Source organism: Rhinolophus hipposideros (genome assembly GCF_964194185.1).
Source record: "Rhinolophus hipposideros genome assembly, chromosome: 8".
Taxonomy (NCBI): domain Eukaryota; kingdom Metazoa; phylum Chordata; class Mammalia; order Chiroptera; family Rhinolophidae; genus Rhinolophus; species Rhinolophus hipposideros.
The window spans coordinates 82,540,214-82,551,833 of NC_138054.1; the positions used below are offsets into that span (position 1 = coordinate 82,540,214).

Here is an 11,620-nt window from a genome sequence, read left to right on the forward strand (position 1 = left end):
ATTTCCCCTTCTCTGGGGCCAGCCCAGGCTGGGGCCCAGGAAAAGACTGATTGATGCTGGGTCACTGTGATGGTGAAAAGAGATGGCATGAGGCAAGCGCAGGGACCAGGGGTCAAAATAAGAAAAGCCTAGTTGGGGAGGCCCACCCAAGGTATCTTCAAGGCCAGAAAAAGTCACCCGAGGGAAAACGGAGCTGGGCAGACAGGGGCCAGGGCTGCAAAACATGGCAGGGAAGTGAAAGGGTCACCAGGACACAGGGAGGGGCTGCTCAGGGTCGGCACTGTGCAGCCTGCCCCCTGCCCCTTGGCCCTGATGCCGGGCCCCTCAGGGAACCCAGGTCAGCAGAGCCAGCCACTGAAGAGGACGCAGGCATTGAACGAATTTATTCATGAGAAAACTCAGGGTCCGTCAGGGAGACAATCTACTGGTTACAAGCTCCAGAAGCTCTTGTCAGGACAGCTATGAGGGCTGGGGCACCCCCAAGCAGGGGGCTGGTGGGGCTGGTAGCCACCCTGGGGACAGAAGAGCAGACACAGGCAGTTCTGGGTACTGAGGGGTGTTCTGCCCTGCCCTGTCCCCACCCGGCCCCCCCACCCCCTCTAGGGTTAAAGTGCTGCTGGGAGGGGGAAGGCCCGTGGGATCGGGCAGCTAGAGCTGCAGGAAACACTGGCAGCCTACAGGAGCCCTCACTCCTCCTCTTCCTTGTTCCTTGAGGCTCAGCCAGAGTCCGTCTCACCCAGGTCCCTCCATGGAACCTCTGAGTAAGGGAAACCCCTCCCCACCACCAGATATTTAGAGAGTTCCCCTAACAGGTGGAGACTGGCTCCATCAGCTTTCTGAGGGGCCTAGGACGGAGGCGACAGTGGGAGGTACTAAGACCTCAGAGAAGAAGAGGGAGGGATGCTCTTCTGTGATGATGGTCTGGGGGATCAGTGCCACCCCACCGGCCCACAAAGGCTCCTCCCTTGTCTCCCTCCATCCTGTAGAAAGCCAAGGAAGCCAGAAGCCCAAAGAGCCTGGCCCCCAGCTCCAGGGCCACGAGTCAGCAGGGTCCTGCCCAGGCCTGACTCCCAACCATGGAGGGAAGGCCACTTCAGTGACACTGGGAGAAGCTTCCCCGGGGATGGGAGTGGGGTGGGAGGCCTCTGGGGAACTGGAGCTCCCTGCTTCCTAGCCTGGACCCAGCCCCTTCCTCGGGGTGCTGCTGGCAAGGTGCCTGCGCTCCGCTCAGGGCCCAGCTTCACTATCTGCACCCCAGGGGCCCTGCCCCACCAGAGGCTGCGTGGGCCTTAGCCTGGCTCCTGCCATTTTGGATGGCCTCAACCCCACCTCAGCAGCTTAGCCAACTTCCTCCCCCTCCTAAAGGCACATCTCTAGGAGGCAAAAAGGAAGAAAACCACCCCCCTCTGAAAAAGAACCCTGAAGACCTCTGCTTCCTCCCCCGACTCTTGAATATATTAAATTGTGCAGCTTGGCTCCAACCCCTCCCTTCAGATCTCCATGGCAACCGGGAAGCACTCCAAGTCCAAGTCTGAATCCAAGTCCATCCAGTGCCAAAGGGGGGGCTTCAGCCTCTCCCCCCAACACTTCCCCCAGAATTCCACAGGGGACGAGAGGGGAGGAAGAGTCAGGGGCCTCAGTCCTCAGCCCCCTCTTCCTCAGTGTGGGGGCCCCCCGGGGGTTCCTCGGGCTCAGGGGTCTGCCCGTCAGGGTGGGGATGAGCGCCCGGCTGGGAGCCCAGCCCGTCCTCGCCCTGCACGTAGACGCTCAGCCCCTCGTGACTGGGCTCCTTGCCACACGCCTGGCAGCTGCAGTGCAGGATCTTCTCCACCAGCTTATCCACCCTGGGCACCTCCTCATGGCCAGGGCACTCCAAGGTTACCTGGAGAGGGCAGGAGAGAAGGGGAGAGAGATTTCCAAAGGCCTGGGGCAGGCAGGGAGGTCTCATGGGTAACACATTCTCATGGGACCAAGAATCCCAGAGACTCGAGAATCCTGAGCCAACCTGTGACGCCCCAGGTAGCTCCGTGGGGCTATCCAGGAGGAGAGGGGTTTGAGTCCCTACAGGTGCCACCTGACTTGTCTCCTCACGTCCAGTCCTGCCACCTTCCTTTCCGTCCCCTCACAGCAGCCAGAGGGCACCCTGGGGGGGGGGAATCCAATGTGCCCTTCCTCTGCCTAAAATTCCCCTCAATGCTCCCATGTCGCTGCACTTGGAGAAAACTCCTGGCTCCTGCTAAGGCCACCCAGGACCTTCAGGCTGCCCCTGGCGGACCTCTCCGCCCTGACTTCGGGGCACTCCCGCCAACGGTGCTGATTGATCTGCCTGAGACTTTGCACATGCTCTTCCCGCTACCTGGAAGGTCCTCACCCAACCCATCTCCTGCCACCTGCCCCAAACTTTGCCCCGTTACCTTCTCCGTAACCTCCGGGTCTGAGCTCAGACATCTTTCCTCAAAGAGCCCCGTCCCGAATCTCCAGCTCAGTGGAGGTTCGCCCTGTATGAACCCCATTAGCAACTTGCTCTGCCCCCAGTTACCCTTCTTTCCTTCCTTTTCTTTTCCTCCCTCCTTCCACAGAGCACCTACTCCATGCCAGCTCTGGAGACACAAGGACAGACATGGCCCCTCAAAAACTCAAGAGTCTGGCGGAGGAAACAGACTTGTCAAAGTCACCCAAATACAGATGGGCACCGGGCACGTGACAGAAGCTCAAAGCCGTGGCACACGGTGATCAGGAAAGGGGCCCTGAGAAAATGATATTTGAGCTAAGAGCAGAAGGGTGACTTGAAGTTAACTAGGTGACGAGGAGAAGAAAGCGGTTCCACACAGGGGAAGGAGCATGTGCAAAAGTCCTGCAATGGTAACGAGCACAGCAAGTATGAGACGGGTAGGAGGTGACTTGGTGTCAAGTTAGTAAAGAAGGTAAGAAGAGCAAGATGAAGCTAGAAAGGCAGACCACGCCAGGCCTTGTGGGGCACGGCAGGCTGGGCGGAGGCTGGGCAGGGGCTGGCAGCTGTACTCACAATCTCCCACATGGACTGGGCTGGCATGCAGGAGTCGCAGTGCACCAGGGATTCTGTGGACTGTGGGAAGGTGTTGGGAACGCTGTAGCTGAAGCACTGTCCTAGACACGCCCTGTGGGAGGAGAGGTCACCGAGCCCGTGATGGGCGGCCCTGCCCTCTTCCTCCCTCCTGGGCCGCTGGCCTCACCCCCTCCACCCATCTCCCTGGATCCCACCTATTCTGGATGGACTTGGCCTCACAACCGCTGTGGCCCACGATCTGGGTTATGTTCTTGGCCTCGCACCAGGCACTCTTGTCCGGGAACAGTGCCAGCTTGTTGATGGGTGGTGGAGCAGCCAGCAGCATGGCGGGGAGGACAGCCGCCACCAGGACCCGAAGCATCATGCCCGTGGCCTTCAGAGCCCTAGAACTGAGCACATATTTCAGGTGAGGCCAGGAAGGCTCAGGAGCTTGGGCAAAGGGCGGCAGCTGTGTTACAAGCACGGGTCTGACAGCTGACTGCCTGGATTCACATCCTAGCTCTACCACTTACTAGCCAAGCGCAACCTTGGACCACTTATTTCTCCCTTATGAACCTCCAAGCTAGGGCTGCTAATAGTATGTGCGTCTGCTGGGTATTGTGACGAGTAAAGGAGGTAGATATAGGACAAGCCCTCAGTGAGGCTGGCAAATAACACACACTGTTTGTGTTCCTTATTTGTATAACTTACCAGGTAGTTTTGAGCAAGTTACTTTTCATCTCTGGGCCCCCGTTTCCTCATCTAAAAAACAGGGGTGATGATAAGGTGTATGGCAAAGGGTCGCTGTCAGTACTAAACAGGACACTGAGTTTCAAGCACGTGAGGAGCACTCATTAGCTCCGTCCTCACTCGGATGCTGTGGGTCCTCCAGGGAAACACACACAATTGCCCACACAGCACCAGCCCTCCAGGGCTGGCCATCGGCATGTCTCCCAGACACTGCCATGGCTGTCGTATTCTGATGACGGGAAAGCTGACCTCCATCTTCATGTCACTGTGAATTCTTGGGCCACTTGGGCTGGCTGGACCTCAGGTGAAAAAACTAACCCTGAACTAGACTGGTTTTCTTTCTTTTTCTTCTTTTGCAGGAGACGTCCAAACCAAGCTCTTGACCCTCTGTACATTAGCTAGACAATGCCAGAATCTGCCAGCAGATGGTGCTGCAGGGCAGTGTGTGTGTCCCAAGGATCCGGGAGGAGGGGACATTCCCAACATTCTCGGACTTCATCTTCTGTAGGTTTTGCCCACTCCAACACCTCAAAAAGAGTGGAGGAAGGAGGCTTTGGAGAGACTCAGAAGGAAGGGCAAGGCCTGCAAGGGGGTCCTGTGGGAAAGGACCCTGGACTGGGAGTCAGGTGCCGACACATGCTATGTGACCCTGGATACTCACGCCCCAGTGTCCCAAAAACGGTACGATGAATGAGGGGCCCTGGACCACTGGTTTCCAGGCCTGGCCGGTCCTCAGAATTCCCTGGGGACTTGTGGAGTGAAAGTTCTAGGGTGGGTGGGAGTCTGAACTTCTGACAAGACTCCCGGAAGCTTCTGACACGCATCCAGGCTTGGGAAGCAGTCCAGCTCAGTCAGTCTGGGATTCCGTGTCATGGGACATCTCCTGGATGGGGCTGAATAAGGAGCAGGGGCCAAGTACTGTCCCACTGGTCCCATAGACACGTAGCACTTGAGTCGGGCTGGCTCCGGGCTGACATCCCATTCAGAACAACCTTCCGCCCACTTTCTGCCAAAAGTGGAAGGTAGTTTGTAAAGTGTCCGGGGAGCGGGGAGGAGGTTGGGGGGTGTTGCCTGCTCCTGCAGTGAGAACCCAGGTGGGCTGGCTCAGCTGGCCTTGCGGGGAGGGCCTGGGTCAGCCTGCAGAGCTGCAACTTCCTCCAGAGTACTCTGTCCTCTCCACCCAGCATATCCCCTCAGCTCCTGCCCCTTCTCCCTGCAGGAAGTCTCCAGAAGCAGAGATGTGTCCCATCTCACTGGATCGAGATGCCTGGGGGACCCTTGCTCCTAGCCCAGCAGGGAGGGGTGGAGCGGGGAGAGCAGTAGGAGGTGAGTCCAGACTGTCTGACCCCATCCCAGATGAGTTTGTCACGGCCCAGGCTCTCACCCACACATTTCCGGTCTCGCTCACGAGATGGACAGTGAAGCCCGTGTTTTCAGAATAACCACATCCTCATGAAATACAATGGACTTGTTCCTAACTGGCAACCTAATTAATTTTTCAGCAGGCTTAGCATTCAAGAAGTTGCCTCACTCCTAAGGGTGCCCATCCATCCCCAGGGTATTAGCCTCTGAGTCAGGGTCTGACTGGTTGACCCAAAAAGGCCCAGAGGTCATCTAAGGCCAGAGCCCCCTTGGGCCTCTCCAGGCTGGACCTGGCTCTCGAGAGACCTCAGAGACATCTGGGGACTTTGGTCCTACACCTGACCCCATCACGATTCCTCAGGAAGTCAGGGCAGGTGGAGCCAGGGAGGCGATGTGCAGGTTTCCTTGGGATTTGGAATTAAGATGGGATTTTAATGGAAGCCTGGAGATGAGCACTTGAGTCTGATTGGTAGTTAGAATTAAGAGAGGTTAGAACTAAGGCTGTGGGTCAAGACCAGAAGAATGGTGAGTAGGGAATGAAGTCAATAACAAAGTTTATGGGAAGATAACAGTGAGAGCTTTAGGGAGTCGTGGGCCAGGATGAGGGGGACTGATTATTAGGGTCACGTTGTGTCAGAAGCTGAGGAGAAATGAGATACACCGAGCCAGAAGGCCACCTCTCTTATCTTCCTCCTTTTTTAGTACACAGCTGAGAGTTAATCCTAAAGCCAGCTGTGTCCACAGAGAGGGCGCTGTAATCCAAACCACCAGCCCAGCCTCTCCCCGAGCCCTGGCCAGCACCCCACAGGAGGGGGCTGGGGCCCTCCTCAGCTTCCCCAGGCCAGAAGCCCTGAGTTCCAGTCCTGGGCTCCCACAGACATGGCCCCAGGAGACGCGCACGTTCGAGTCCCAGCCACCCACCTAGAAGCTGTGTGACTTCCAGAAATAAAGTTCACCTCTCTGCACCTACCAACCTCAACCCTAAGACAGGGAGCATCGCACGTTCCTTGGAGAACAAGTGGAAGGACGCAATGAAAGCACCAGCACCTAGCAGGCACCCACCTCAGGCCAGTTCTCTTCCCCTGGGAGATCATGGGAAAGACTGTGCAGGCATCAGAACCAAAGCTGGGTGCTAGAGCAGGAGGCAGGGAGGACACCAGGCCAGTCTCTTCCACAAACATTTACCATCAGGACACACCCACCCTCCTCTGGCCCTCACACCCAGCCCCCAGGAACCCGGGCTGCTCCCTCTCACCCCCCCTACACCACCCCCCGCCAAGCACTGGGGTGGGCTCTTAGCTTTCAGGTTTTATTTTTTTATTGGTTTACTCTGTTTTCTTTTTTCAAGCAGCAAATCAGCGAATGTTTTTTATACAGCACTCAGACCTTCCTTCCTGAGATCTGAGAGCCTCACCCAGATTCTCGGCCCTTCCTCCCACCCTGAAAGTCATACAGCAAGTCATGAGACTCTCAGGATGCCAGGATAGGAAAGGGGATCCCTGAGTTGATTCCCCTTGCATTGCAAAGGGATTATCCCAAGGCCCCCCAGCAAATCAGGCCAAGCAATGCCCTTCCCCTTGAGTTATGCGGTTCCCTGCATTCCCACACTCATTTACTGAGCACTTTCTAGGATGGCGGGGAGAAGGACCAGCATCCGGACAGGGGAGCTGGGGTCCCAGACCCAGTGCCCACTCAGGAGCTCAGAGCCTAGAGGGGGAGAGGCAAGGAGGTGGGTTAAGAGGAAGTTGTTTAGAGTAGAGGCAGTCAGAGGCTGGTGTGGGGGGCAAGAAACAGAGATTCTTAATTCTGGATTTGATACAGGACCACGACTAGTTACCAATTATGGGGAGGAAGGGCGCGCCTGGTTGAAGGAACCGCATGAGCAAAGGCTAGGAGAGGGAATTAGCCAAGTCGGCCCAGCACAGCCTCTCCCTGCCTCGCAGGGAGTAAGAGTTGGTTCTAACTAAGCACGAGGCAGTGTTCTAAGCACTGTCACATAACCTCACTTATTCACTCCTCACGACAACTCTATGTGGTAGGTACTCTTATTTCCCCCGTATTATACATGAAGAACCTGAGGCACAGAGAGGGTCAGATTTTGCTTGAGATTTACTGGATTTGCTGGAGATTTACTGGAAAGTAAACAGTCAAAAGAGATTTGCTATTTACAATGTACCTCTCTGTGCCTCGGTTGTAAGGGCTGAATAAGTGAATATACGTAAAAGTGCTCGGAAGAGTAAGAACCAGTAAATAGTAAAGAGAACAGAGATTTGAACCTGGACAGCAGTGGGGGAACCACCAGCTACCTTTGCAGATGAAAAGGTTCCCAGAGGACGAAGCAGGAAATGGAGGAAGAGAAGGCATCCAGGAATCTGGGGAATGGTCTGGAGTGGGCATGAGGCCTGCGGCTCCCTCGCCCTGCCCAGGCCCCAGCAGCTGTGTGGCTCATCCCTGTTAACTCTGGGGTTCAGCCACCGCCTGGCCTGGGAGCCCCAGGAACAGGGTTCAAACCCAACTCCCAACTCTGCCGCCGACCAGAGCGTGGCCGTTCCTCAGCCCTGCTCCTCAGAGCCTTGGAGACGTACGATGCTGAGATACTGCGCTTCCTCAGAGCTGAGGTGAGGCTTCCGCGAGGGTGACCGCAGCCCCGGGTGGGGGGGCCTTCTTACCACCCCACCATCCACTGCCAAATCCAAGCTCTCCGAATCCTCAGAGGCTTTGTGCAACGAGACTGCCAACGACCCAAAGGGACACTGGCTGACCCACTGCAGCACTGTGGAAACTGAGGCACAGGAAGTGGCCACCCTTGTCTCCCACACCAGAAAGAGGGCAGTGAACAAACAAAGAGACCTGCCTTGGCATCTTCCTGGGGAAAGCCCGGGGAGTGGGGCAGCAAGAACGCAGGCTTCAGGGGCGGGCCTGTGGGGTCCTCTCCGTTTCACTGGCCAGACCTAGCATCTTCTTTAAGATGCTTGCCAAAAATTCAGAGGCCTGGTCCCAGGCCCAGACATTCTGACCCCACGGGTCTGGGGTGCGGCCCTGGGAACTCTGTATGGGCTCGCACATGATTCTGAAGCCCAGCCAGGTCAGGAGCTACAGCCCAACCCGCCAAAGAAGGTCCGCATAACAGCACCGCTGCCACGGGCCACCCACCCAACTGCCTGGATCCTAGTGCCTGGAATCAAGCCTTAAATTCACCAGAAGGGCCTACATTTCAAGGGAGACCTGGGGCCTTCCCCCACCCACTGTGAAACCCTTTTGTAGAGCAAAGACTCTATTTTGTATAACAAGTGAACAATCACTCCCCATTTCCCCTTTTAAGTAAATCTGAATATTCAGGGTTGCTTAGGGCCCAGCACAATAGTATTTTCTAGGTAGAAGACATCCAGTCTCACACACACACACACACACACACACACACACACACACACACACACATATATATCAGGGTCTGGGTCTCCTCCATTCTCCACAACTGACTGTGACAACCGTGGCCATGTTCCCATCCTAGCTCAGCCACTAACTTTTCTTCAATTTCTTCATTTGCAAAGTGGGGGTAGTGATAATACCCACCTCATAGGGCAGTTGTGCAAGGAAACCTCCAGAGAGGATTCCTGTTGCGGGGTAACTCCTCAGTAAATGTCACCATTAGTGCCAGTCACCCTGGGCCACTCATGCTCCCTGAACTCTGCCCACACCCTCCCCTCATCCCTCCCTCGCACCGGGTCCTGGGTGGTCCTGAGAATATCTAAACCCAGGGTTGCACCTGCCCTGATGAAAGTGGATTGAAGGGAAACCCAAGCAAATGAGAGGAAGGGTTTTATAAACTGCCCAGTGCTACCTCACTCACATATTCACTTGCCAGGGTGGGATCTGAGAGGAAGATCCCACTCAGACTCGAATTCTTGGGCCACTGACTCAAGGGACAGGGTCCAGGGGACACCAGTGCCTTCTAGAAAACACAGGCTGGGCCAGGCTGCCAGACTGCATGCGGTTAGGTGCAGAGAGTGTGGTGTTTGTGGCCCTGGGCTCGGGGATCAGCAAGGGTGGGGCAGTCACTGCAGGCCTTGGACTGAGGGCAGGGACTTCCGTGAATGGTGCAACTGAAAAGGGGGCCAGGCAGTGTCAGACTGGTCAGCTCAGCCCGGTTTCCCAGCTCCACTCTGGGGTCCTAGGGCAAGTTCCGGCCGAAGCTCACCCACTAGCTGGCTCACTATGTGCCTGGAGGCAAGACGGTTTAAGGGTTACAAACTAGGCCACTGGCCATTAGTTTCACCTCCCTAAGCTTCATGTCTGTAAAACAGAGCGCAACCTGGGAAGGTCCATTTGAGCAGATTCCCTCAAAGGAAGTCTGACTTCTGCGCCGTTGCTTAAGGCCACTGTGATTCCATGACCCTAACCTCGCCGCAGGGTGGCCTCCTTCCTCCATCAGCGCTGGCAGAGCATGAACCAACTGTCCAGAGGGAGGACACATAGGGCCAAGCCCAGGCCCAAAAGGCCTAGGTGCCTCTGCCAGGCAGCTGCACCTTCCTGGCTACAACCCCCCAACCCAGGTCATGGCCCTCCTGTCCACAGACCCAAAGCTGTCTCCAAAACAAATCTGTGCTAATGAGCTGCTGCAGGGCCGGCCCACACATCTGCTCAGCAGAAGTCCCCCTGCAGACCTCGCCAGCATCCCTGCCCCGCTCCCCAGCATCTGACCCTTGGGGTTGGGGGTGGGGGCTGAGATTTCACTTTAAAAGAATGAGGATATGTCCATGGGCTAATGCATGGCACCTATGCCCCCATCCACCCTTCCAGCACACAGGCCCAGGAGAAAGAGGTCCAGATTACAGGGGTGGGTGGGGGAGAGAGGCATGGGGGTCACCAAGGAAATGCTCCAGCTTCTCTCCTTTTTCTTTCTTTTTTTTTTTTTTTTTTGGCCCCAACCAGAGGCAAACCACACCCAAGCAGGCCAGCACCTGGGAGAGTTTCGGGAGGCTGGTAGTTTGACAGGAACAAAGGATGAGGGGCTTGTTGACACATTGCTTCCGCACCCCCATCCCCCACCTGCGCCCAGCCTTTGGCCTCCAGCCCTGACCTCTGTTTTCCTGGGGTTCCCTTAGTGACAGGCTGGCGTCCTCCAGCTGGGCGAGGGCCTCAGAAAGCCTGAAAAGGTGCCCTTCTCCCGTGTCGCCCGCCAAGCCCCTGGCCACGCCAAGGCAGGCAGCTGCCCCTTTACTGCTGCTTGTAAAAGATCAGAATCGTCCCGCCCAGGGAGCGGGCGGGCAGGTGGCCGGCAGCGGGGCCCTGTTGTCCAGGCCGCCTCGCGGGGGTGGAACTTTCAAGAAAACTGAGCCCCCGGAAAGGCTGGTGCCCCCTGCCCCAGACGCAATTCCAGGGGGATGACCCAGGCCAGGCCCCGGGGGCAGGCGGGCGGTAGGGGGGGGGTTCGCTTCTTTCACCGGGGCTCGGAGACTATTCCGACTGCTCCGCCACTGGGGGCCCGTCTGAATTGGAGGGTGGGCTGCAGGGAGACGCACAGACATACAGAGAGAGACCCCAGAGAGGGGAAGAACGGAAAGACCGAGAGAAAACAGACAGGCGGGGGCACAGACCCAGGGAAACTCAAAAAGGAGAGGCAGAAAGGTACAGAACCGGGGAAGAGAGGGGCGAAAGCAGAGAGACCAAGACACAGGCAGATGGGGAGACAGAGGGAGAGACAAAAAGGGGGCAGACACGTCCCGGGGCGGAGCGGCTCGCGGAGCAGGAGGCCCGGCCACAGCGGGGACGCGCGAGCCCCACGGCCGAGCTCCGGGCGCTGCCCCGGCGCCCGCGAGGCCCGCCCCGCCCTCGCCCCGCCGGGCTTTCGCTCCGCCACGCGTCTGCCGCTCCTTCCCTCCGGGCGGCGGAAACTCCTACCGAGCCGTGGAAACCCCGGGCGAGCCTGGCGACGGGCTCAGGGCGCAGCGCCGCCCCTGCGGCTGAAGCCTCGGGAAGCCGGAGCCCGCGCGCCGGCCCGGGCGGGACTTACCGCGCGCAGCGGCGGGGAGCTCGGAGCGCCCGCCGGTTCCTGCGGAGCGGCCTGCGGGCCCCGGGAGGTCGGGGAGGCGGCCGGCAGGGCGGGCGGCGGCCCCGCGAGGCTCGACTGGGCTGCGCGGCGCGCCGTCTGCGGCCCCGGGCGGGCGCGCGGTGCGAGGCAGCGGCGAGCGAGCGGCTCCGACGTCAGGGGTGTCTCCGCTCCTAATAGGGAGCGAGGGCGGAGGCAGCGGAGGGAGGGATGCGAACAAGAAAGAGCGGGCGGCGCGCGCGCAGGAGGGGGCGCCCCGGGCCCGGGCCCTGCTCCCCGCCCGCCCTCCGCGCGGACCGACGGCGCGGCCGAGCTGCTGGGCATGCGCTGGCGGCGCCTCCGCTCGAGCTAACGTGCCCTCCGCCGGGTTTCTCTGCGCTGCGACCTCCCTCCGCCTAACTTTCCCCGAGACGGGCCATCAGGCCGTGCCAGGC

General features: G+C 58.3%; 1 protein-coding gene across 4 annotated transcripts; it reads right to left on the bottom strand.

Annotated features, from left to right (window-relative positions):
• Window positions 1-366: 366 nt before the first annotated feature.
• Window positions 367-11,361, bottom strand: LOC308500676 (neuroblastoma suppressor of tumorigenicity 1). Of its 4 annotated transcripts, none has more exons than XM_081055879.1 (4): window positions 11,151-11,361; window positions 3,241-3,435; window positions 3,026-3,137; window positions 367-1,882 (listed from the first exon to the last, which is right to left on the bottom strand). In XM_081055879.1, exons 2-4 carry the CDS (start codon window positions 3,408-3,410, stop codon window positions 1,637-1,639), a joined length of 528 nt encoding a protein of 175 aa, XP_080912005.1. In that variant the 5' UTR covers window positions 3,411-3,435; window positions 11,151-11,361; the 3' UTR covers window positions 367-1,636. The 4 variants fall into 4 exon arrangements, with proteins under 4 accessions (XP_080912005.1, XP_080912006.1, XP_080912007.1 ...); XM_081055880.1 differs by lacking the exon at window positions 11,151-11,361 and adding an exon at window positions 11,039-11,075; XM_081055881.1 differs by lacking the exon at window positions 11,151-11,361 and adding an exon at window positions 9,698-9,915.
• Window positions 11,362-11,620: the final 259 nt, after the last annotated feature.